Below are 27,343 nucleotides of genomic sequence, written 5' to 3' on the forward strand. Positions count from 1 at the left end.
TTAACAACTCCTTCATGGGTCCAATTATGTCTTATTTACGGAGAAAGAGAATTTGCCCCACAGCATTAAAAGGATTCTTTTTAAAAAGAACCAAAACGTACAAGGACAAGGAAGTTCACTTAAAATTTGGAAGGATATTAGCATGGCTTTTAGTGGTGGCGTAATACTTTCACCATTGCTTAACCTTTGGGGGATCTAAGCAGAGACAACCTTTATAAATGGAAATCCAATAGAAATTGTCCCATCAAAATTTTCTTGGCATGGAAGCAAGGTACTTCCTACAAGGATCATGTTGCTACCCAAGTGCTTAAGCACGTTTTGCTTTTGCAGAGGAGTAAATATTGCCCAAATGCCATGGCTACCTTTTGCACTGAACATACCCTTCTCTCTCTCTCTCTCTTTCTCTCTCTCTCTCCACACATGCACTAGCACTACATTGACATTGTAAAAGACGTTCTCATTGTGCATATCTGCATGCTGAAGATATATTTGTAAGATGTGCAGTTGAATTTGGTTAACAACAAAAACACGCCAAAAAAATGTTTTTTCCTTTAAAAAAAAATGGAAAAAGAAGAAAATGTATCATCCTGAGATAATTTTCCAAGGTCCTACAAAATCGAAGCCTTTTTCTTTTCTAGAAAGAATAAGAAGTTATCAATGAAAAGGAGGGATAATTATGTTATTAAAAAAAATAAAAAAAAATAAAAACATTGAGAGAAGGAATGTAACGCAACAAGGGGATACAACCAAAGAAGGTAAAATAATTGAAGGATTGACGCAACAACAAAGATGATGTTAATAAAGCGATGTATTTTATATGAAAAAAGGCCTCCATTACAGTCTGGGTTTGTTATGCGATCATATCAACTTCCATCCTAAGAAAACATATTCAGTAAATCGATAAAAGATATATATATTGAAAAAAAGTTTTCAAGGCAGGGCCCAAGCCCAGACCTTCCACCCTTGTCCTAGCCCAAAGGAGTTGGGCAAAGCCCTAGGCCCATGAACAGATAATACTTCTATAATCAAGATAATATTCTTTTTGACCACTGGTTAGCAATTTTAATTATTTGAAAAATAGTGAAATCATCTAAATAATCATATGATAAAAACTGGATAGGAGACATATCTGAAGGGCACGGTCCAAAGAATTGCAAATTTAAATAACCATACACCAACTAATCAATCAAGGAATTAGCTACAAACTTGAATGTTAAAAGGAACCAAAAGCAAGGGCAACAAATATAAACATGATGTCTAGGAAACCCTGAAAAAGATGTTATCATGATTCTAAACCAAAAACCTTGACCAAAAGTTGAGATTCTCAGTGAAAAGCAGAAAAGAATTTAGTATCTTCATTCAAGTAATCCTGCCACAACCTTTTACTATGTGTTGGATAAGGTGGACGCTTTAGTTTCAAATTCTCACAAAGCAAAACCATACTGAAAACGAGTTATAACCCCTACATGTAAAGATTAGCTGAATCAATAGCAACTAGAGTCTTCTCTACAATGATGGTGTCAAGTTTACCATTTCTTAAACTAATATTGATTGAATATCACTCTGCAGTCCTGCCAGCGAATGGGTAAAACTTCATGAGGAAGCTTGAGAGTGACCAAATGCAGATAACACCAAGGAATTGAAGGACATTCAAAAGTGTACCCAATGAACTGCTTATCTCCAAATTGTGTGAGGTCATTTCAGCTCCTTTCACTGTGAATGATAGGGCTGTCACCAGTTGTGCTGCTCTATTCAGTTGGTGCAATCTATAGACCTGTTAATCACAAAGAATATCCTATATTTAGGGATAGCCATCTTTTGAATAAGAGAGTTAAATCATAACTTTCTTTTATGAAGCTGCCCAAATTTATTGAGACGAAATATGTTCTCTATACTCAACTCAACTAAGCTTTTATCCCAAAAAATTGAGGTCGGTTATATGAATTCTCTTTTTCCACTCTAAACGATTTTGAGTTAAATGCTCGAAAATGTGTAATGCTTCTAAATCATGTTGTACTACTCTCTTCCAAGTCAGTTTAGGTCTACCCCTTTTTTTCTTTCTATCCTCTACCCTAATGTGCTCTACTTGTCTAACTGGAGCCTCCGAATGTCTACGCTTCACATGACCAAACCACCTCAATCTCCCTTCTCTCAACTTATCCTCAATTGGCACCACTTCTACCTTTTCTCTAATACTCTCATTACGGACTTTATCTAGTCTAGTATGGCCACTCATCCACTTTAACATTCTTATCTCCGCAACTCTTATCTTAGACACATACAACTCCATCAGCGCCCAACACTCACTACCATATAATATGGTCGATCATATGACTGTACAGTAAAATTTTCCTTTCAACTTATTGAGAATCTTGCGATCACATAAAACTCCCGTGGCACGTCTCCACTTCAACCATTCGGCTTTAATCCTATAACTAATATCCTCCTCACATCCCCCATCTACTTGAAGGACTGAGCCAAAATATTTAAAGTGATTACTTTGGGAGAGTACCACTCCATCCAAACTAACTCATTCCTTGTCATCAGTTCGGCCTTCACTGAACTTGCAATGCATGTATTCGGTCTTTGTTTTACTTAACTTAAAGCCCTTTGACTCTAGAGTACTTTTCCAAAACTCTAGCTTTCTATTGACTCCTTCTTGCGTCTCATCTATCAGAACTATATCATCCGCAAACATCATGCACCAAGAGATACTCTCTTATATATGTTTCATTAATTCATCTAAAACTAATGTAAAAAGATAAGGGCTTACAGCTGAACCTTGATGTAATCCAACTGAGATAGGAAAATCTCTTGTGTCCCCTCCCGCAATGCGCACAATAGTAGTTGCTCCTTCATACGTGTCTTTCAACACTTGTATGTATCTAATAGATACCCCCTTTTGTTCTAACACTCTTCATAAGACTTCTCTTGGAACACTATCATAAGCCTTTTCCAAATCAATAAAAACTATATGTAAATCTTTCCTCACATCTTTATATTTTTCCATCAAACTTCTAATAAAAAAAATCGCTTCCATAGTTGAATGACCAGACATGAAGCCAAATTGATTTGGAGAGATAGAAGTATCACGACGTAGTCGATGTTCCACAACTCTCTCCCATAACTTCAAAGTATGGCTCATAAGTTTAATTCCCCTATAATTTGAGCAACTTTGTATGTCTCCCTTATTTTTAAAAATAGGTACTAAAATACTCATCCTCAATTCATCAGGCATTTTCTTTAAATTTAGAATCTTATTAAATAATTTAATTAACCATGTCACTCCCATATCTCCCAAACATTTCCACACTTCAATTGGTATTCCATCGGGTCACAAGCTTTACCCACTTTCATTCTCTTAAGTGTTTCCTTTACTTCTAAAGATCTAATCCTTCTAGTATAATTCACATTCTTTTCTATTGCTCTGTAGTCTATATTCACGCTATTACTATTTTGACTATTATTAAAGAGATCATCAAAATAATTTCTTCATATTTCTTTAATGTCCTCATCTTTCAACAACACTTTTCCTTTTTTATTTTTAATGCACCTAACTTGATTGAGATCTTGACATTTCTTTTCTCTCATCCTTGCTAATCTATAAATATCTTTCTCCGATTCTTTAGTTCCAAGTTTCCCATATAACTTTTCAAAGGTCTGCGCTCTTGCTTGACTAACTACCTTTTTTGCTTCTGTCTTTGCTATTTTGTACTGTTCATATTCCTCATTATTATCACACTAAGTAATTTCTTATACCATTCTCTCTTTCTCTTCACTGCCTTTTATACTTCCTCATTCCACCACTATCTCACTTTTGAGGGTGGTCCATGTCCTCTAGACTCTCTAAGTACTTTTCTAGCTACTTCTCTAATCTTTAATGCCATCTGTATCCACATACCATTGGCCTCCATATCCAGCTTCCATACTTCGGACCAAGAAGCTCATTTTTAAACTTCACTTGCTTTACTCTTTTGAACTCCCACTACTTTGTTTGAGCTACACTATTTCTTTAAACTTACTTGAATTGTTTCTAAACTTAACATCCAAGACCACTAACCGATATTGACTTGTAAAAGCCTCTCCCGGAATGACCTTATAATCCTTGTATAGAGCTCTATTTGTCTTTCTAGTTAAGAGAAAGTCAATTTGGCTTCTATGTTATCCACTTTTGAAAGTCACTAAATGTAACTCTTTTTATAAAGTAGGTATTTGCTAGTATTAGGTCGTATGCCATTGTAAAATTCGGAATGTTTTTTCCCTCCTTATTTCAGTTGCCAAATCCAAAACCTCCATGAACATTCTCATAACCTTGCCTATCACTTCCTACATGTCCATTCAAATCTCCACTGATGAAAACATTCTCTTTATTCGGTATGCTTTGCATTAGATTATTCATAACTTCTCAAAACCTTTGTTTACTCTCACTATCTAGTCCTATTTGTGAGGCATAAGCACTAATTATATTTATTATTTCTCCTTCTAGTACTAGCTTTACTAGTATAATTCTATCTCCTACACTTTTCACAGCTATTACAGTATCTTTCAATATCCTGCCTATGATTATGCCCACTCCATTTTTATTTCTCTCCTTTCCGATAAACCACAGTTTGTACCATGAATTACCCACTTCTTTTCTTTTCTTTCCTACCCATTTAGTCTCCTGAATGCAAGCAATATTCACCCTTCTCCTTTCCAAGGTATCCACAAGCTCCATTAATTTTCCTGTAAGTGATCCAACATTCCAAGTGTCAACCCTGATTCTCCTCCTATCCTGTTCCTTTCTAATTGATCTCCTTCTATGATATCTTCTATTGTTCTCTATGCCTATCTTGTGTTATATTCCACTATCTGTTCTACTAACCTTGATTCTCTATACAGAGCATAAATCTGATATGTAAATAATTTGTAAAACCAAAAGCATCAAAGGATATAATGATTTCTTTTTCTTCCATTTTCTTAATCCATATAGAGGAACTCTGAGAAAAATTGGTCAGAAAGACACAACAGCAGTTGGTTCCTTACTTGAAAGATTATTGGGATGACAGGCCTTGAAGGTGAATTCCGATATTTGGCATATTGCTCAAATGCAAACTGAACAATAATACCAACAAGGTATGGAGCAAGGGTTGCAGAAGCTGCAGGGCCGGTCCATGGCCATACCAAGCCCATAGTCACCATAGGAATTATAAGACTGAGTACCAAGGTAGCAACAGAAGAAATTCGCTGTCCCAAATGGGGGACCAGGGTTGTGCCACCATTTTCAGCACATTCCAGTTCCATGGGCCTCCTTAAATGGTCTATGAGCAAAAGAAAAACCACAACACCACAGTAGAAAAGAGCTTCTGTGAAGAACAATATTAGGAAATCTGCAGATACAGAAAAATGAACTGTTTACGTAAGGGAAAGGAAATAACCTGCAATAACAGAAGAATAGAATAGAATAGAATAGTTCAATCAAAACAGCAAAAGAATAGATTAATGTGATACATGAGGAATAAATTTAACAAAATTACAGCCAACAATTCCAAAACCTGCCAAGATTTTGTACTACCTATAGCCACTATTTCACATCTGCTCTACACTGAGCCAAAACTTAAACCAGGTCATAAAACTCCCAAATCAGTCTTCCATGGACATGATCATTGGCCACATTGGACCTTAAGGAAAACGTATTTCCTAGGCTGCACTGGCTTGTTTGTGGGTCTTGGCAAGGTCAGGCTGGTTGGCTGTGAAAGCCCATGAAAGACTTGGTCTTCAAATTTCATCCATTTCCTGATAAATACTGTCCGTTACTTATAATATTCCCTGTTCAATCACCATAACAAACCACAACAGTACTCCAATTACCTTCAAAGCCTCCAACTTTATTAAATCATCTTTCAAATCCAATATCCTATTATTAAACAGTCAATAATACTCAGATTCAGGAAGGTCATCTACTAGTTCCACAAAATTCAAAAATTTTTTTTTTAATAGAATTTCAGGTGTCTTTAGATAACATCCTTTGCCTCTCATTTCCAAGTTGTTAGCATCCGCTATGACTTCTCTTTTTGCAGTTATGCATGGATAAATGTCAAAAAAAAATGATAATAGCCACTTGTACAAAACATAAAGGAAATGACCATACCAAATATCACCTAAATCTCCTTCAATTAAAATATAATAACTGAAAATTGATAAACGAACCCCTTCTTACAAACAAAATTAGTATATTTTCATTCTTCTGTGCATCATTCATTGTATTTACTCACTTGTTTAAAGCTTGTCAATTCTAAAAATTAGAACTCATTGAAAGAAATTATTTACATTAAAAGTAGAAAGAGAATGTGAAAGAAGGACATTCACCTGTAAGCAAAGAGTCCTCAAATACTGTGGAAAGTACTCTCCGCAAAAAAAGTGAGGGGAAAATAAAAGAGGCCACAAGGACAGCGGGACCCACAAACCATAATAGGTTGCTCTTGTCCTTTTGCACATTAGATTTAATGACTACATCTTCTTTCTTATAAGGGGTATTATAAAATGAAACTAAACCTGGTTTTCCATCAGTTCTCTGAGAGTGATTAAATGACATGCTTATAGAAGAGAGAGTTTCAGCAGTAGAATTATCATCTTCATCTTCTGGCTCCAATTCATCTGATTGGACCTCACTGTGTTGTGCCTGACCTTGAGAAGTTGCACAAAGCACATTTTGTCTTGTGGGATTTCCGCTTAATTTTAGCAGCCCGCCTATGAATTGGCACGAGTTTACTACTCACCACACCAGAAAAATATTATTAGAAAACATATTCAGAGCAGTAATAATGAGTTCAGAATTTTACACAGCAGTCATAAAATCAAAAGTAAAAAATCTCAGGTCTTAATAAACTATTTTAATAGCTTAACAGGAGAAACCAAACCTGTCAATAACTGTACAAAGGCTCCAAAACTAGTACTATTAGTAGCATCGGAAAAATATATTAGATGCATATTAAATTTGTTCATCTAGTTACAAAGTTTACCTTTAGTGTTTCTCAGCTTCTGAACATTATGATGCAGTTCAACTTTTGGACTTCTCACCAAGCTGAGCTGAACAACAAAAAATTAAAGTGATAAATCTCAGAAAATTTTCATAGAACTTCTCATATAGAGCATTCTTGGGTAAGTATGGTGTAACATGGCACAGGCAGTGAATGAAATTCATTGAAAAATATCAATTCAAGTATCAATCGATCACTTTTAAATGAAAACTCTCAAACTGAATAAAGCACAATTAGAACCCACATGATACAATAATTCATGACTTTAAGCCGGTTAATTTACAAGTAAAAATCTGGCAACAACATAAATATGAAAAAACAGAGGTGATGACAAATTCTTGACTTGAAATCGTACAGCAAAAGCTTGTGAGAAAAAAAAAGAAATTATTCTTTAAGCATCGATTAACTCCACCTATGTGAGCTTAGCAAAATATAGCCGGTTCCAAACTCAGATAAAGGAGAAGGGTTGTGATAGGTTGACAGCCAAGTTAAAATTCAGCCATCTCTCATGATATGGATCCTTATTATAAAAACGTTGTATTCTTTAAGCATTGATTAAGGGAAGGCTGAGTAGAGAAAAGAATCCATATAATCAACCTAAACTAGCTTCGGATTGTGGCTTTGTTGAGTTGAGATAAGTTGATTAGAGGAGAAAAGACTTCTCATTGTTCTCAACAACTCGAGACCATTGATATGATAGAAGTTCTAATACAAAAGAATGACATTCCTATGTATTAGGGAAAAATTCAATAACTAGTCCTCTATGCTCTTTAAAAAAAACTATGAATCCCAGTATGCTCAAGCATGAAAGCAATGAACTAATTTTATGTAACAGGCAGTAATTACTGGATAGCAAGTTCTTAGATAATTTTACCCATTCAACATAGGAATAGCTACCAAAAGCCTATACCAAGAGTACTACATAAATTGCAAAGTCTTTATATACTCTCGAACAAGCATCCCAAGACTTTCATAATAAACTAAGGTACGAGCCCTTTGCAATACATGCACATCTAGTGTCCTACAATCAATTGTCTTTCATAAATCAAATCCTAAAGGCATCTCATTTAAGCAATAATTATTTGATAGACTGCTACAAATAGTTCACTTCCATTGTTGTGACTATATAATCTAAGAACAGCATAATGCATTTTTTATATTATTATTAATTAGACCATTTGAAAAAAAAAAATGTATCGCCGAGTAGAAAATCATAGCGTCTCCACTCGAGCCATGGATAGGCCATAGTTAAAAAGTTTTAGTCAACAACAAATGGATATCGCCAGAACCAAAAGTAGCCAATATAGAAACACTAAAAATTAAATTTCCCAGCCTTAAAGCCAATATAAACTAATAACACAATTCAGCAATGCTAAAAAAAAATTCAAGAGAGAGAGAGGGAGAGAGAGAGAGAGAAGAGTCATAATAGAGGAATTTAAAGAATACCTGGGAGCTTCGCTTTGGGTTAAAAGGAGAAGAAAGTGAAGTGGCGACGCAGGAAAATGAAGAAGAACCGACTTTAGCAGCCATATAAATCTATCTGGTACATATGCCGAGGCAAAAACCAGCGCAGTCTATTACAGTGTTGACTATTTCAAAACAAGCCCATTTGAATTGAAGGGAGTTTATGGATTCCCATATGAGAAATTTATCAGGGGAAGGGAGAGATGGTGGGAAATGTGAGGAATCTGGGATACTTTGGAGTTTCTGAAGGAGCAGTGAGGGAGGGAGAGATGACGACTTCGTTTATATCATTTGAGCTTAAATAAAGCAGTGGAATTTGGACAATCCAACGTCTTAGATGGGCCTCTCACCGTTAATTAGTGCAGTCCATATTTTACTTTTTTTTCTCTTTCTTTTTCATAATTTGTAATTAATTTTGAAGCAAAGACAACGATAATAACAAGGAATTTAAAACTAATTGAGATAAATCAGTGCCATTCAGCTCTATTGTTTGCTAAATCTTTAATTCTTTATCAATATTATTTTGACATTACTTTCCTACCAGTCATCTTACATCCCCTTCATCCTTTTCCATCCTTTCCCTTTTGATTTTCTACGCTAGAAATTTTGGAGCCAGAGATTGAAAAAAAAATAATAATAATAAATAAATATAATATGTACTACCACAATGAATTTGCTGCTCAAATTTGCAGTTTGAAACTTGAATTGAATCATTGGATGTCCTGCACGCACAATATTTTAGTCGATCAGGATAGTTTTGAACATTTTAGCTAGGACAAGTCCATTAGATTGGTGAAACTCACAGGTGAGATACACCCGTCCAAAGAATTTGCTGCTCAAATTTGCAGTTTGAAACTTGAATTGAATCATTGGATGTCCTGCACGCACAATATTTTAGTCGATCAGGATAGTTTTGAACATTTTAGCTAGGACAAGTCCATTAGATTGGTGAAACTCACAGGTGAGATACACCCGTCCAAAGAATTCGTGCTGTAAAACACAGCTCTTTCACCGAAGATTCTACTCCGGGAAGCAGCAGCAAGTTGAACATCTTTTAACTCAGAATTAATAAATACTCCAGAAAGTAAACACATTTTCTCATCTATAGTCTCCAAAGTTCAAGACTCCAATATCCTAGCAAACTCAAAATGAATGTCAGTTCACAGACTCTTAATAAACCAGATGACTGTCAAAATATCATAAAAAGCCAATCATGTAAACATACAATGATACAAATTCCATTGCCCATTTACAACTCAATAATGTTGAAAACATAATACAAAAAGAAACAAGGTGATTGGAATCTTGCGCAGGAATGCCCCACAAAATAACAGAAATCTGAAAAATCTGCTTTTGTTGTGATCCTTGACTTGCTGAAGACATAAGAAGAACCCCAGTCTAAAATGGGGTTTGCCAGCTCTATTTCAAAAATCTCAACCAGCTCTCAAACATTTTCTTATGAAAACTAACGTGAACATCACCAATTTAAATCAGATTAGCCCTCTTTAAGAATCTGATAGTCCTACAATAATAGGGCCATATAGATTCCACAAAATCAAGGTACATATCCATGAACCACTCTTCAAATTCCTTCAACCTTTTCCTTGATAACTCTTTGTAGTCTAGGTTCTTAATGCTTACAACAGGTTGGAACACACGAGCTTCTACATCTTGTTTAAGCTTCCCCTGAGAAATATAGCTAGAGGCCACCAAATAGTAAGTAGGCAAGTTTTTTGTTAGTTTAACTGTCTGCTTAAAGCTGAAGACATAGAGAGTCCACAAAACTCGGAGCACATTGATGTAGAACACAACAATTAGTGGCCCCAAAATCCACAAAGGAGTCAACTCCTTTGACACATCAACCCCATAAATGACGTTGACTGCAAGGTACAGAGGGATGCTGCAAATACAGCACAGCAATTAGCAGCACTGAAATTTTCATACAACATAATAACACAAGGGTAAAGCTGCTAACTTCTAGAAATAAATAACAGAATAACACTCATATTTTTTAATATTATCAATCTTGCACATAACAGGCAGTGGTTCTCAGTTTGTGATTAAAATCCAATGCCAGTTCTGCGAGTTACAAAAAAATTAAGAAGTTAATTTTAAGTAGCGGAATCAACCAAATAATAAAATTTTTAACTATTTTTTAAGCTATATTCTCCTTCAGCAGTGCAAGTAATGATTAAAATCAATTTCTCACATTTTCTTATTCTTTTCTCCGTGGAACGATATGTTGCATTTAAATTACCAAATAAAAACATTTAATAGATCAATGAAATTGCACAACAAGTCATGGCATGCTTTCACCAATTTTTTACTTTCATCTTGTAGTTTAAAACAGAGGAAATATCTTGCAAGAAATGCACAGAGAGAAGCAGGTAAAGAGCCTTGCAGATATCACTATCATTTTACTTACAAAATCAGTAAGGGTATCTTTATTGTTGCATCTAGTCCCAAAAAGTGAAACCAAACTGGCTTTAGAATCTCATGTCCTTCCATGGTTTGAACAGTATTCTGAGTTTGTTGTAATTCTTCACTTGAAGGTGGTTCTCTCAAAATTTCATCAGCCACTTGACTTGGGGAATCTGTGCGCAACATGTTCAACCATTTCTTGAATAATTTATGAATAGCAGGTGATCCTGCAATCCCCCCATTTCCATCAGAGGTATAAGAAACTGGAACACTGTGAAACTTTGGAGATTCCATTATGGTCTCCCCACTTTCTTTTGGTACATAAGAAAGATTAACAGAATTCTTGGCAACTTCAGATCCATTTGCTCTATTTCCAGATTCCTTATTTTGTGCACTTCCTTTAAAGGCTGAAATTTTCAAAAATTTCACTTTGGATCCATGAACACAAGCCCCTACACTGTGGAAATAATTTAACTCAATTTCTGTGTTTAACATTCACTGGGGACAAAAAGGAATGTGATTTGAAGGACATGCACATGCCAGTATGTGTGTGCATGTGTTTAGAGAAACAAAGCTCCTTGACATCTTGTAAACAATTAATGAACTCTGAAAACATTCTTCTCCAGTATGCTGTCATCAAAGTGACTGCAGAACTCTAAACCTAAGCCATTTGGATAGACCCAAAAAAAAAAAAAAGAAAAAAAAAATGATGACGAATAAAAAGATTTTGTATGCATTCCTTACCTTAAACAAAGATTACACTTTGTTGGGAAACGCCTATCTGTTCTTCCAAACATGTGACACGTTGCTACATGTTGCTTCAATTTGAACCCTTTGCTCCATGATAAAGACCTCACTGGAAATGTTGCATAAGAGCTCTGAATTGTAGGCAAAAGTAATATCACCAAAATTTAGATAGTTGTAATCTGAATCTGATAAGCTATTTTATAACTTGAGAAGCCAACATAATTACAAAATATTCGAGTGCTAAAGGCAGGAGTTTGCAAAACTGTGTGTTCATAACCACCTTGGCTTTAACTTATGTGCTGTGGGTGATCACATGAACTTAGCTCTAGGACATGACTGAGGTTTAATAATAGTATGCCTAAAATTAGCTACTGATCATAAACAGACCATATACAAGACTGACTGATATGTTCTTACATGTATTCCTTATATTGCAATATTTGGAATATAAGAAGCATATGTCAAAAAAAAGGGGGGCAAAGATGACAATGACGAAAAAAAAAAATGCATTGCTTTATTCCTCCATTATATTCATCTCAAACACATGCTTCACTAAAGTGTAATCTTCTACGAGTCATGCATAAGGTATCAATTTCACCAAATTCAGCTTCAAAATTCAGAGACTCAGCAGGAAAATCAAATATGAAGTTGAATAAATCACCTCCTTTGCCACTAAGAAACATTTTGCCAAAGTAATATATCAAAAACTTTACGTGATGCAGATAACTAGCCTTAAAAGAACACGGCACAAGGTCAATGATTGATTCACCTTCCATAAACAAAATATGGACATGCATCAATTCTCTTAAATACAAAATATTAAAATAAAAAAGATATATATACAAAAAGAGGTTGAATTAAACATGACAAGACCCTCTAATAACTAAAAATTCAGTTTCATTACCAAAGGGTTCTTGTACATGCAGAATCGATGAATTTAACATTGATGATATAGTACAATTTTGTTGCAAATACATTAGGGCCCAAATTCATCGAGGACAATTAGCTTAAAGATTAAACTTATGGGCATTAACCTCCACACATGTTGCATTTCATCCAAGACTCAGATGGCAGTAAATATTTCAGTTAACATTTCTTAAATTACCTTCATTTGATGGGTCACTAACGCCATTTTCTCCACTTTAAGCATCCATCATTTACTCAACAAAACCTAATTCAATAAAAATTTACTTAAAAAATATATATATCAGCAAGAAGGAAAAAAAGTGATTTGAACCAAAAATAAAGACAAATGAGATAAATTATACAACAAATTTTTTAGCGCCAAAAAAAAAAACTATAAATTCCCAAGCTGTTTGTTCACATGCAATCTTCAAAATTCAAGAACAACCTAATAGCCTGAGTTGACTTGCTATAAAGAGCTAATCGCAAATTTTCCCTTTCTTTATCCACTGAATTAGGCTGAGCTTTTTCATTTTATGCCATAGAACACAATTTGAATTCATTTAAATCAATTTTCCCTTTTATGCAAATGTAGAAAGCTTCAAGTTTCGTACCCTTTTCCTTTCCGTCAATTTTTCTCAGAAAGCAAAAGGATAAGCTAATTGCACATCCCATAAAGAAATAAAAAAATTCTAAATAAAAGAAAACCCCAAGTAAAAAACCCCCAAGTTAAAGAGTAAGAAATTGAAGCTTTAAATTAAAGAATTAAGGCTAAGCTAATAAATGAGAAGAACATAAAATCTGCACTGACCTGAATACATGAATTCATGAACTCGCCAAAGCACAATTCTTTTGAGTTGTAAATGATATTAAATGGCAAGAGCGAGGAAGGAAAAAAGAAAAGAACTTTTTGCTTCTGTTGTCTTCAATTTGGATTCTGATAAACAGAATGGACAGAAAGTGAAAAGGAGAGAGAAAATCTTTGGTTGAAGAATTATTTGGGGCTTTTAGAAAGGAAACTTTAAGCTTGGATGGATTTTCTTTTAACAGTGGATAACAATTTCACTGCAAAAGCTTCAGGCTTCAGAGGTACAGTAAAGACCCAAGAAAGGAGAGAGGCCCTTGGTTTGCTCTTCTGATCTAAACCCTTTTCGGCACTCCTATTTAGTTCATGAAAAGCAATCTCCCAATTCAGAGAGAATTCAGAGAGGCTGAGAAGGCATCTTGATAAGATTTTTATATTTAATAATTAATTTAATAATTATTTTTATTAAATATTTTTTTAGTAATTAATATTTAATAATAAATAATTAATAAAATAATTTATATTTATTAAAATAATTAATAATTATTAAAATAATTGATATTACAAAAATTTATAGGATCAATTTAGTATTGTCGTTGAAATTGTCATTGAGAAAATTATTTTTTTAAATATATTAATTAGAGTGTATTAAATAATAATTAATATTAAATTTTATTTATTTTAATTATAAAAATATTAAAATAATAAAATAATTTTTTTTAAATTAATTTTTTTAATGATATTTAAAATAATATTTTTATTAAAAAAATAATTTTAAATTTTAAAATTTAATGCTAAACAGAATTATAGTGATTTTTCTTTTTTTTAATAATATTTTCTTTTATATTTTAATAATAATAAAAAAATGATAATAACTTAAAAATTTAGAGACAAAACATATTAAATTATAGCATTTTATAAAACTTAAAGAATAAATTGTAAAATATGAAAAATTTCTAATTAATTTTGCTTTTAAAATGTACGCAGTCAAATTGCATATCAAATTAATCTAATTTATCAAATTTAAGAATTAAATTAATAAAAAAATTAATTATAATTAATTAAATCATGCTAAAAATTTGGAGAATCAAATTATGTTTTTTTTTCATTAATAGAAAATAAATTTATTTAGATAGCCTTCAATATAAATATATAATATAAAAAAAATAAATAAGTAGAAAATATATATCAATTCAAACTTGACATCAGTATCTTTTTTTTCATTAAAATAAGTACATTTCGAGTCAAAATGTTAAATATAATTTCCTTTTTTTAATGATACCTCTACTTTTTTTTTATGCTCTCACGGATATTTTTTATGTTTTTCAATTAATGTTATTAAATTCGGATCCACCTAATGGATCCATTTAGTAAATTACTAATTGAAATAAAATGGGAACAATTCTCTTATTAAACCAAATAAAAAATTAATCTAAAAAAAATCAAATGTCCAATGACTTACTAATTCAATGATTATTGCTCCAACTAATTTTGAATAATTAATTTAAACTCAAATTTTATCAATAAAATTTTCAATAATTTTTTCAGCGCATTAATTCTTTTGACGTACATTGCTATCATTATAATAAAAAGTATACACCTCAACACTTGAATTTGATTTAATAATCCAATTTATTTTTCCAGGACTTGATGGACGAGCTCATTCGAAGATATTTACATTAGTGCACACTTTTCACCGGAAAATCAAACTTTCAATGCATGCAAGGGGAAGAGAGGAATATCCTGCAATGTTAACAGAGCCAAACGAAAGAAGAAAAAAAAAAAAAAAGAGAAGGTTGAAATTAAACAGGAGAACCAGAAAAGCTCCCATCTCCACTAAATTCTATCTAGCGTTCCATACTAAGAGCAAAGAAATAAAGATAACTGAATACACTGCTCAAAACACATTGAGAGTTCCACAGCATGCATACTGTGACCAAATTAAAACCCTATCAGATCAGATACATTTAGAAAAAATGAAAAGAAATCAACCACATCAAGCAACTCCCATAATTCAATATTTTCTTTTTTGGCCTTGACACCCTCTGCATACTCCAAGCCCTGCTCAATGCATATTATATCAGTTGGGATGACTAAAAAATATTTACAATTGAAAATGACTACCCAAACCAAAATACCTGAAAGTGTTAGAGATCGAGCCACAAATATCTTTGGAAGCTGGTTTTAGGCACTACCAAAAAACCCCTCTCTGAATTTCACCTTAGTCGTGACCAGCATCTACTTGAACACTGCCAGTTTGCCGTCCATAAAAGTTGCCCGCACCATGCCTCGAGTGACCCTGGCCCCTCTCTCTATACCCTGTCCCAGAGTAGTTATGGGAAACATCTTTGGGAACTTCCAAGTTGTTTGCTTTGCCACTGTTGTGGGGCCCAACTGGATGGTACTCGTAATGTGAATTATGTCTGTCTCTCTCCCGGACTGCATGTACATTATGTTGCTTGCTATCTTTCCCAGATCCACTCCTATCTCCACGAGATTCATGGTCTCTACTAAATCGGCTATTCTGATTTCCATTTTTGCGGAACCCTGAAGACATGCGTTTGTCGTGCCGAATGTCCATATTAGGGGATGATGATTCAACAGGGCTACCAGGACGTCCTCTCTGTGCAGCTATCTTCCTTTCTCTCTTAGGCTCTTGATGCCCAACAGCTGGAGCTTCTTCCAAATTGTTCTTTTCAGACGGCGACTGACCATGGTGAGACTGAGGCCTAACTGCAGCAGCATCCTTATCTGGCTGAGGTAAAAGTGGCTCCCCATGCTGAGTAGACTCCTTAATAGCCCTACCACCTTCACTGCCTTCATTCAAGCTATTAGTGATCCGGCTTCCTCGTTGACTAGTGGCTGAAATTGGCTGAGATTTAGGCTGCCACTGAGACGTTGATCGTTCCCCAGCCGAATGATTTTCTTTTGAAGCTACAGATAAGTCTATTTGATGTATCTCAGAAACCACAGATTGTATGTACATTTTATCAGCATCCCCCCTAGTTCTCTTCTCATCAGGATTGTGATTGTATCCTGTGCCCTTGTGACCCTTGTGTGGTTGCCGCTTTACTCTGGCAGTCACCCCCTGTTCTTTTAAAACAGGAACAGTACTTGCTGTATCAGGATTTTCAGGCATGTTCCATCCATCAGAATCATTCCATTCATCAGAATTCCTTGGTTGCTCTTTCGTGGAACATACATCTGGTTTCTGTTGTTGATGATCCTCGATTGATTTCTGAAAACTTCTACTCAGATTTGAAGTAGTTGATTCAGCTGCACCCCGTTGACGCCATGCTCCATGCACTTTTCCCAACTTGTTCTGCCCGACGTCCCCATTCCGGGATTCCATGGCAGCACTAAACATCACAGTTGCTGTACCATAGGTTTGGGAACTTTCAATGCCCAAAGAACCAGACTCGGGCCTTTCAGCAGTTTCATATGATGTAATCTCATTGCTTGAGGGAACAACTGCTTGATGACTGCCACCTTGCTGAGATAGTTCTTTGGCTACATGCTTTGGAATGTATCTCTCCATTTCCGCTCTCTTGTTTCTTGGATTATTCTGCACCTGTTGATCACTCTTTGTGGACAGAACAGACTCAACTAAGCTATTCTGATTGGCTTCATCAGAAACCTCAGTTTTATGTTGTGATCGCACAGGAGCCCATACAACAGCATCACCACTGTGGTTTTTCTCAGCTGATTTATTACTTTGTGGATTTCTCGGCATCCTGCGAGGATGCTGAGATCTCCACTGATTATTCACTCTGATGTGGGTTTCTTCATTTGTTAATGATGAGCGCAGCTCTGAAGATTGATTTGCATCATTTGCATCAGTTGGGGAACAGACTGCACTAGGATCCAAAATAGATTCAGAAATCTTAGACTCAGAACTCTTTGCCTTAACACTTTCAACCAAAGTGTCTAAAGTTGTTGTATCTTTTGATATCACGGATGGTAAAACTGCTGCAGACAGCGCCGCCTCCATTTTGTGCCTGTTCTTCCCATTCCTGTTCTTCCTTCTATGATGTACTGAAGACTCAGCTGCGATGCTAGGCAAATTTAACTCGCAGTTCAAATCAATCTCATCAGCAACATTCTCTACCATATCAGTATGGCCTTTTGATGCCTCAGTTCCAAAGGAAGAACTCAATTTCTCATTGGAAATTTTTTCCAAGGGGCTATTCTGCTTTTGTCTATTGCCTGTACGCTTCTGCTTAGAAGCACCACTGTCATTAACCCGTGGTGCACTACTGCTGTGAGCAGCATCAGCATTATTACTCTCTGGTTGGAATGGCTTCAATTGCTCATGCACCCCAACAGATTCATTGTTTACAATCTTTGGTGTCTCAAGAGGCACATTGCTTGCCATACTGATGGATTTGTCAACAGTATTCATGCTAATTTCACCATGCACAGCCATACTTGGGCTGGATCCCGAAGCTGAACTTGATGCCCTAGATTTGCTAGAAACAACAATTGGTGGCCCAGCAGTAGCGGCTACCTCATGCCTATTCTGGACAACACCACTAGGAAGAGTTTCCAACTTCTCCCTACTCTGTGCAACAGTATTTGGGTTGTAATCAAAAGATGAACTTGGTGCTCCAGATTTGCTTGTAGTTATGGTTGGTTGGGCAAGATTTAAGGATTCTTCTTGCCTATTCTGGATAGAAATGGCAGGAACATTTTCCAACTTCTGAGTTACACCTTCCCCTGCTTGTGTACGCCTGTTCAACTCTTCCAATTTTGCACGAGCCTTGGCTCTCTGCTCTCTTGTCCGTTCTTCCTCTTCCTTCTCTCGCTGTTTAATTCTCTTGGCTAGCTCTCTCATCTTAGCCCGCTGATCACAAAGCACAATTGTCGGTCAATAATAGCAGATATATAATAGAAGAATGCATTAAAAAAATTAAGGGAAAAAGAAGTGCCTGGCTGTCACTTGGTTCAAAGTTTGGTGCCATGGATTCTCCATCGTCCTTCACTGAAGGATGCATCACAGAATTCTGAGTAGCCTCTGCTGAATTATGGTCTTGCCCGTTAACAGAAGAAATTTCACAATGTACAGTTGACACAATGCTTTGTGGATCTGCAACTTGAGATTTTTTCCGCCACCCATCAGCTTCTTGAGTATTAAATCTTCCTTTACCACGATGATCAGCTCTACCATGCATGCCATGAGAGGACCTCCTGCGGATCTGCATATTAGCGTTTCTCCAACAATTGAATAATAGTTATGTTATCAACGAAAGCCTGCAAGGTACAAACTGACCTGGGGATGGCTGTTCCACTTCCACTCACTATTGTTGATTCGAGGCTCCTAACTCCAGCAGAAAAGCAGTCTTCATGTGGGGCAGAATTGATAATTCCACTGACACAAGTCTTTTCATAAGATAAAGAACCAACAACTGCCTCATTTGTAGAACAACCAGTAAAGACATTACCAACTTGAAATTTATTCTTCTGCTCTTCCACACTAGAGACAGGTTTAACATCTTGTCGTCCATCAGAAGCCCTGGTTTTTGCATTTAAACCTTCTATTTTTTGAATCAGACTGGAATCTTTAGGAGTTGCTAATACTTGAGGAACATTAGAAGCTGCATCTTCAAATTTCTTAACTGAATTGTCATAAGATGCGTTCAATTTCCCCATACTTTCAGGTGACTTCACTTTCATAGGGACAACTCCTTGATTGTCAACAGCCTCAGAAGACGATTCCTCAATAACTGCCATTCTTCTTGCTTCCAACTCATGATCCTTTCTGTTATCTGCCCTCCAGTCATTCTCCCAAGATGACTTTCTTGTATGCTCCCCCTTCAGAGGATATGATGCATTAGTTTTCATGGTGTCATCAAACTTCTGCTCTTCATCTCTTCCCTCCCAGCCATCATGCTGCTTCAGAAGAACTTTGTAAGGTCCTCGAATATCTTGAGGATGAACAGGTTCCACTTGATCCAAAACCATTGCTTTACTACTCAGACCATATCCACTGGTTCTGCCATGAGAATTGCCAGGATCAGGAATATTTTGACCATGATACCTGTTATATGCAGCAGGGCCCATTGCCATTCCCATGAACGGAACATCACGTTCATTGGGATTGCAGTAGCCCATGGGAGGACCATAATAGCCCTCACAAGGCACTGGTCCAGGATAAAAACTAGGCCTGAGAGGCACAATTGGTCGCATATAAGCATCATGCAAATGAGGTCGGTACATGTCCCCATTTTTTGGGTGGGGGCCTCTAGGCGCAGCTCCTGGTGGAGGAACTGGCTGTGGATTGGCAAGAGCAGGAGGGGGAATCTGTGGTCGGTAGTAAGGAAATGGTTCCATGGGAAAGCCACTAGGTGCAACTGGAGACCCAAATGGTGGACCTCCCGGAGGTCCTCTACACCATACCCCACCTGGATGATTATTTACGGGAGGACCATGCCAAGAATCATAATGCTGAGGGGGAATACTAGAATTAGGATATGGTTGGTGATCAGTATACCACTTCTCCACATTGGTCCTGGCTACATCTTCACCATACAGAGAATTCTCTCTTCTCCAGGGGCCATCAGCTCCACTCTTCACATTCGCATGCACAGAAACATCACCTTAAAAACCAAAACAACCATATAACCATCAAGTAACCCATTTTGAGATACGGATATATTTCATGTATAGAAAATACTGCAGCATTCTAACCAGAAAATAAAAATCAAGTACAAGAATACAAACCTGCAGAATCCCCAGTCCCCTCCTTCCTGGATGTTACACTAGCAGAAGATGAGCCTGGATGACCATGAGAATCATGATCTGTAATAAATAGTAAATAAGGAAATCGAAAAGAAAAATCCATGAAGCATCTTATTAAAACATCCAATTAACTGACTTTCACATACTTGACAGGTTGTGCATAAACATAAATAGAACCAGCTTAAACAAACATGACAATATGAAAGACACAACATGATAGATATTGTTGACTATATGATTGCTATAAGAAATTCTTCAAAGCTTTAAAATGTTGTATAGTATAACTAATATAAAAAATACCAAACAGAGGGGAAATCAACAAATCAAGAATCCCCCTCCCTCCTCCATTCCACCAGCATGTTTCTTAATGTTACTAAGAAAAACAAATAAAAGATCCAGGAAACACCAACATAGAAGAATTTTTTTCAGAAGAATACCAACATAAATATAACAGTGCATAAACTTGATAAAAGTAATTAAGCAATGAAATATTATGAAGTGACAAACATTGCAAGTTTTCTTCGTGCTGTGTGGAGAACAAACTAATAACTACTCTACAAGCATTGTACCAATCATGGAACGAGCCCAAAGCACTGTTCTTAAATTCTTATGATTCTCGATTTGAACCTTACGATTCAATTCGATTTCCTGCCCTAGCGACTTGAATCTATAGAGTGAATCTCAAATGTACCTGAATCTTAACCAAATCTTACGATTCGATGGTGAATCTGCTGAATTGATATGAATCTACCGATTCAGTCAATTCATTTTCTAGAGGGCTGTTAGGCCTCAACTTCAAAATTTAATCTTTCACTTCATTTTTTCACTGTGAAACGTGCATATAAAACCTTAACTATTTTTCTTCCACTAGCCATTCTTTTCCCTATCCCTCTTCTTTTTTTCTTCTGTTTTTTTTTTTTTTTTGTTAATATACTTTTTAGTTATAGTTGTCCAATTATAACATTTTGTATTAATATATTCTGACCTTCTAATTTGACCCACTATCCTTTTTTGTTGTTTAATTATCTGTTCAAATTTAAATGGGAGTTTCAGTATATGCACAATGATAATCATTGTCCATAATTCAAGAGTTCATCATTTATAACATAAAATCACAAAACACAATAAGAATATTTTGTTCTATTATATAGCATCATTCTCATTAGCTAAATGATAATTCTACATTTATCAAAATGTTGTCATTGTGATCATTTTTTTTACTTGTTTTTTAGAACATATATCATTTTTAATTAATTTTGAGAATTTTTTATTGAACCTTATGATTCGATTCTCAATTCTGAATGACAAAATGAAGATTTCGATTCTCGATTCAAATCTCGATTTGACAACTATGGCCCAAAGTCAAAGAACAAGGCAGCAGTATTAACTTATAACGCAATATTTAAGAAAAAAACCTTGAGAATCTGCATTCTTTCCGGAATTGTCCTTTTCTGATCCAAGTGTTGGAAAATCTCCAGAAGTCAGAGAAAACCCATCGTTCTTAGAGGATGTTACTCCCTGCACATAACAGCCAATAATGCTAAGTCAGGCAATTTAGAAAGAAACAGAGCATGAATAAAGCCCAGCAGATAGACAGGAGGAAATGGGTTGGTGTTCTGTTTGGCAGCTGCTGAAAGCCTCACACAAGTACAACGCAAATTACATGTATGACTGTAGAACACATCAATTAAATAACCATAATTAATTCTTCACATCTCAGATAAACCAAACCTATTGCTGCAGAGGCATTCTTCCTCCTTATATTGAATTTATTCACAGTATCATCTAAAATCACTTCTTTTCCCCATCTGAACCAATTATGGTAATGAGAGACGGTGTTGACAGACAAAAAGCCTCCACTTAATTATGGTTTTTTTATATATATAATTGAAAGGGTGGAAAAGCAATCAATTTGAGCATTGTAATGCACTGTTAATAAAAGAAAGGAAAAGCTAATGGTATTGTAAGGCACTTAAAAATTAAAGCATCTACTTTAGGCAGAAATATAAATAGGATAGCAGTGTATATTTATTGCTAGAATGAGTCCCTATAGCTAGTTATATATTCTCTCTCTCTCTCTCTCTCTCTCTCTCTCTCTCTCTTCAGAATTTGTACTCTCTTTTTTTCCTTTTCCCACTTTTAATCAATCAAACACTCCAAATTTAGTGTGAAAACTATTGTTTATTAATTTTGTATTGAATGATTTTCTAGGTTAGTAAACCAGTAATAATAATTCAATCATATTCTTTTTTATCACCATTCTAAATATTCCTAACCGATCAAATCAACTATTATAAGAATTGGCACCCAAACGCATCAGGCACCTTTCACATTTGACTACCTTGGCTTCTACAAATTATTGACAGGTTGGGATATAAATTGCCTCCCATACAAATAACAGAATACAAAAACAGGGTTTTGAAAATGAAATGCGCACACACAGCCATGAAAACAAGCAGAGTATATTGCAATAATGTAACATATCAAACACTTGATGGCAAAGATTGAAGTGAAAATTTTCATTGAAAAAAATAACTATTACCAAATGATTATTTAAACAGTGCCCTTTAAGATTAAAAACACACCAACTTATCTGCTGTTCCCATTGCATGCCATGCCACTGAATTATCAGACAAATGTTCAGCAAACCGCGATAATTGTGAGCTACCAGGTCTTGTTTCTGCACTACGAGGACGCAATGCTCCATGTGATGTCTGATTTGATGGCAATGCTCCAGAAGATGATGATGGCCTAGAATTTGAACCCCATGCATTAACAATAGGTTCATTAGCTTTGTCACTACCCGCAGTTGATGGTCGAGTGCCACTTCCACCAGATGAAGGGCGGCCACTAAGATGGCTTGGTGAACCAGTTCCACCATCATTATTTGGAGACAAAGAGGAAGAACCCCATGCATTTGATGCGGAAGAAGATGATCTACTGCCCCAACTATGGGTACCCCTATTGTGTGGGAAGCAACAAGCCAATGACGGAACAATGAAAAAAAGCAAATTAACAAAGTCAAATGCATTTTATGAAGATTAAAAAGAGCACTAACAGACATATTCAACAAAAGCCATTTGAAAACCCACAATAGTAGCCGAGTTACTCACTTGGGAACAATTTCAACATTTGGGTCCAGGCCATGATTTTCTAACCTTGAAACAATAGAAAGAAAACATGAAATTTGATTAGGGACAAACCACGAGCCTTCTTATTGTCAATCCTACCAAACCTTAATACCTAAAACATAATACCTTTGGCTTGGTAAATTGATAGGCTTGGGAACAGCAACTTTCCCCAACACAGTCATGCCACTTCTTCTTGCAGAGGCCCATCTGCAACTAATAATCATTAGATAACAAACCATAGATATTTAATTGCTACAGCACCATTTACTTTTCTTATCTCCCTTGACTTTAATACGGACCAGTTCTAAGTAGCTTTATAGTTACAATTAGTAAAGTTTTGGTAAGCAATTTTTTCCGGGTATTCCAACTCCCAAGATTTAATATAATTTTTGACAACGAAGAAAATTCACAAGTCTTCATTACGTGTAGATAACGGAAGAGATAAAATTGATTCTGCCCCAAACCACCCTCCTCCAACCCAAGAGAGAGCGGTTGTGCTCCCATGTTCACTGTAAAACTAGGACTCAAGCAGCAAGAACATTTACTAAAGATATTTTAGGGCTTAAAGTTCATTAAAATTGAAAATGCGTACAAATCCCATACCTTCTCTCTCCATTCAACATACTTGACGTCATAATTCACTTGTCATAGCAAGGTCAATCAAAATAATTTGCAGAACCTGGAAATATGAGAAATAAACCAGTAAGATATAATGCAATAAAAAGCATGGTTAAAAGGAAGAATAGAAGTTTCTCAAGTAGGAAATAATGTTCTACAAGGAAACAAATTTTGTTGTTCTTAAATTTCAACAAGAAAACAGATGAAAAATATACACACCTGTGGGATCTAATTCAGACAGGTCAGACACAGGAAAAACTTAGTCATACATTAAATAACTAAGGAAGGAAAAAAAATGGTCCAACAAGTAATGATTTCTTTTCTTCAAATTACAAGAGAGAGAAAACAAAAAGAGCTAAGCAACATTGGGCCCAACAGAAAGTGTAAGAACTTATAAAAACTTGTATGGCTTCTTAAGGTGTCTATGTTTTGTGTTTTCGCGTGTATATCTATGTGTCCAGATGTGCATGCATGCATATCTATAATCCATACAATGTCAATGGCAAACAAGTTACCAAATTATATGTATTAGTGCATATCATTTTCTTAGGTGCATGTGGCTATCAAACCTGGTATCTAAAAACATAAACAAAGGCAAGTGCATATACAGATCCATAAACACATATTTTCCATTGCATTTAGCACAAAGATTAGGTAAGAACACCACTTCTACTCTCCCTCAGAAAATAAAAATAAACAAGATTCCCTCATCATTGGTTTTTACCATTTATAGAATCAAGCATGCCTGTTAATTTATAAGGGCAAAGCTATAGTTTAGATATCCATTGCATTCTCCCCACCATATGTTACTTGTCTTGGGGAAACTACTGGCAAAACAAACTAGTTAAGAACCCTAGTTTAGATATTCATTGCATTCTCTTTACAACATGGCATATGCTACTTGTCTTGGGGAAAGTACTGCAACATAACCCAGTTAAGGACCCAACTTAAAATCTCTGTATGCCAATCTTATGCTGTAATCATCTACAACCTGCTCTAGGACTTCATAATCCTATTTCCTCAAACAAGTGAGAACTAATATAATAAATCCAATACCTTCTGAGCTTGATACTTTTGAAGCATTCTCCAACATTTTAATTGATCTATAATAACCACCTAGGGAAAAGGGAACCCACTTCATATACCTTCTAATACAGCTTATCATTTCTTTAGACCATTTCAACTTAGGCTCACTTGTCAGTTACCCAAAACACCACAAGGATGGTCCAAATTTCAGTTTATCATCCCTTTCCTAATCCCCTTCGCTCAACTTAATTCAACAAAGACTCTCCCATAACAAATTTCCAATAACCACACCAAATCCAATATTGTCATTAATCTTTCTACCCTTTTTGTTTGTCAGTAGAATGGGTTGGGAGAGGAGGTGTGGAGGCTCCTTCTAGGTGGCGTGTCAATAATCTCAACAGGTCATCAAAACAAACTCCACAATCAACATTGTCTTCTTTGTAATAGTTTGTCTTAATTTCAAATGATATTATTTTGCATCTTCCAATAGAGACCATCTCAAACTCCCATACAGCTTGCTTACATCATAAACATGTAACTACATTTCCCAACTATCTAATCCATAAAACATGTTACCCCTCATATTCACCTTATATAAAGATCACCACACTCTCAACATTGAGGATGAGGGTATGACATGCATAAAATCCAAACAGTTCATACACATTTGATATTTCTGGCAACAAAAAAATCATCATCAGGAAAAGCATTAGAAACTTCACTGAAATAATGCTCTTCCAACAGACACTTTTAACTCCTGCCTGATTTCGTGCCGCCATATATATATATATACCCACAAAATAAAACAACGCAGCTAGGGAATAATTTTCTCAAAATTGAAACCGCCATGTGTAACAATGCACAGCACGATAAAAATCCAATAAACGGAGCAGTCACCATACAAAATAAAGCCAAAAAAAAAAAAATACAGAAGCAAGTTTATAGGGTCCTCTAGAAGATCAAATCGTGCTCTACACAAAATCCCCCAATCTCGCCCACCGGAACAGGAACCGCTTCATCCCGCTAATACGTTATCAAGGCGAAGAAAACTAAAACAAACGCAGTGGCTAAGTAGCAGTTACGCAAAATCCCAAAAATATCATCTCTCTCTTTTCCCTGGTTTCCCCTCGCTTTCTCGACAAACAAACATAGCCATAAATTAATAAACAATTTCATGAAAAAGTTGATGAAATTTGAAAAGAATTACTTGCCTGAGTTTTTTTTTTCTTTTTTTTTTTTCAATTGGGGGAGGGAACGTGTATATGGAAACCCTAGAGAGGAAAAAGATTTTGAGAGAGAGAGATGTCCAGTTGAAAATTGATAAAGAGCAAATCGATAGAAAGCTCTCACGGGTCCTAAGTGATCGGAGAGAAGAGAGACAGATCCGTGCTGCTGAACGCTTCGATTAAGAGTGTTGATTCTTTAGATCGCAGAGAATGATAGAGAGGGCGACAGAGCTCAGGACCAAGCGGTTTCCCCTAATATTGATATAAATATAAACTTACTAGCCCGAAAATTGGAAGGATATTTGAAATAGTAATAAAAATTATTTTTTATACCCCTATTGAATTAAAAAATATATATTTTTATTATATTATAAAAAATGTATTTTTTTTTTCTAAAAACTATATATATATATATATATATATATATATATATATAGTTTTATTTAGAGATAGCTAGGTAAACTTTTTTTTTTTTTGGGTGGATAATTAGGTAAAATATAATATTATTATTAATTAAAGAAAGTGAAAATTACTTAACATTTTTCTTAAAAATTTATAATCGAAATTGGATTTATATAAGAAAATTATAATTTTTTTTTAATTATGGCCCAAGAGTACGGTGGTTACCACAATTGAGGGTGTTGAGTGAGGGACAATTCAACGGAATATGAAGAAATGGCTTAAGTGTTACTCAAGCAGCCACTGCAGGCCGGCGGGCAGGCCTCCGCCGTAAAGTTGTGAGGACAAATTTATTAAAAACCATAAATCAGTGTCTTTCAGCCCGCCCCATCAAATCATATCAGCGGCTACTCAATTGTTGCCATCACTGTTCATACAATGCTTCCGCACCCTTCTTAACTAACCTTGTATTAGTCTTATCAGAAAGGTAAAAAATATACTTGCATTCTATTTTTATCTGTGTTTCAAATTAAGGATATTGTCTTTTTTATAATAATAATTTATTTATTATACCTTATAAAAATAAAATTTATTAATTTAAAGAATAATTTTATAATATTAATTATTTTATTTTTTAATAAAATAATATCCCCTTTCCTCTGAATGCTCTCTGGCTTCCTAATTTAGCCCAAATTGAGCGGTTCCAGGCTGATTTAAGTTCGGTTCAAGGGCGGTTTTAGCCCATCAGCTTCAGCCTCGTTGAAGGAGATCCTGACAAATATTCATATCTGGTTTTCCGCAAAATTATGCTTCTTATGCTTGTAATGGGCCTAGCATCACTCATCA

General features: G+C 35.3%; 3 protein-coding genes across 10 annotated transcripts; all 3 read right to left on the reverse strand.

Annotated features, from left to right (window-relative positions):
- Positions 1-1,328: 1,328 nt before the first annotated feature.
- LOC110664748 (uncharacterized) lies at positions 1,329-8,771 on the reverse strand. The gene is made up of 5 exons (XM_021824581.2): positions 8,466-8,771; positions 7,002-7,068; positions 6,349-6,750; positions 5,026-5,369; positions 1,329-1,774 (listed from the first exon to the last, which is right to left on the reverse strand). The coding sequence occupies exons 1-5, from the start codon at positions 8,547-8,549 to the stop codon at positions 1,559-1,561; spliced, it is 1,113 nt and encodes a 370-aa protein (XP_021680273.2). The 5' UTR covers positions 8,550-8,771; the 3' UTR covers positions 1,329-1,558.
- Positions 8,772-9,556: 785 nt separating this feature from the next.
- Positions 9,557-13,778, reverse strand: LOC110664749 (uncharacterized). Of its 5 annotated transcripts, none has more exons than XM_021824584.2 (5): positions 13,392-13,778; positions 12,757-12,822; positions 11,649-11,782; positions 10,909-11,361; positions 9,557-10,383 (listed from the first exon to the last, which is right to left on the reverse strand). In XM_021824584.2, exons 2-5 carry the CDS (start codon positions 12,799-12,801, stop codon positions 9,969-9,971), a joined length of 1,047 nt encoding a protein of 348 aa, XP_021680276.2. In that variant the 5' UTR covers positions 12,802-12,822; positions 13,392-13,778; the 3' UTR covers positions 9,557-9,968. The 5 variants fall into 5 exon arrangements, with proteins under 5 accessions (XP_021680276.2, XP_021680277.2, XP_021680274.2 ...); XM_021824585.2 differs by having other exon boundaries at positions 11,649-11,760; positions 13,366-13,778; XM_021824582.2 differs by having other exon boundaries at positions 13,366-13,778.
- Positions 13,779-15,138: 1,360 nt separating this feature from the next.
- On the reverse strand, positions 15,139-26,368 carry LOC110664750 (protein MODIFIER OF SNC1 1). 4 transcript variants are annotated; one of them, XM_021824588.2, is made up of 12 exons: positions 26,223-26,361; positions 26,084-26,143; positions 23,832-23,907; positions 23,355-23,435; positions 23,211-23,255; positions 22,683-23,058; positions 21,513-21,615; positions 20,080-20,157; positions 18,629-19,955; positions 18,288-18,546; positions 15,498-18,202; positions 15,139-15,420 (listed from the first exon to the last, which is right to left on the reverse strand). In XM_021824588.2, exons 3-11 carry the CDS (start codon positions 23,861-23,863, stop codon positions 15,581-15,583), a joined length of 4,923 nt encoding a protein of 1,640 aa, XP_021680280.2. In that variant the 5' UTR covers positions 23,864-23,907; positions 26,084-26,143; positions 26,223-26,361; the 3' UTR covers positions 15,139-15,420; positions 15,498-15,580. The 4 variants fall into 4 exon arrangements, with proteins under 4 accessions (XP_021680280.2, XP_021680281.2, XP_021680282.2 ...); XM_021824589.2 differs by lacking the exon at positions 26,084-26,143 and having other exon boundaries at positions 26,223-26,368; XM_021824590.2 differs by having other exon boundaries at positions 20,080-20,133; positions 26,084-26,365.
- Between the last annotated feature and the right edge of the window lie 975 nt (positions 26,369-27,343).

This window comes from Hevea brasiliensis, chromosome 13 (assembly GCF_030052815.1).
Source record: "Hevea brasiliensis isolate MT/VB/25A 57/8 chromosome 13, ASM3005281v1, whole genome shotgun sequence".
Classification (NCBI taxonomy): Eukaryota; Viridiplantae; Streptophyta; class Magnoliopsida; order Malpighiales; family Euphorbiaceae; genus Hevea; species Hevea brasiliensis.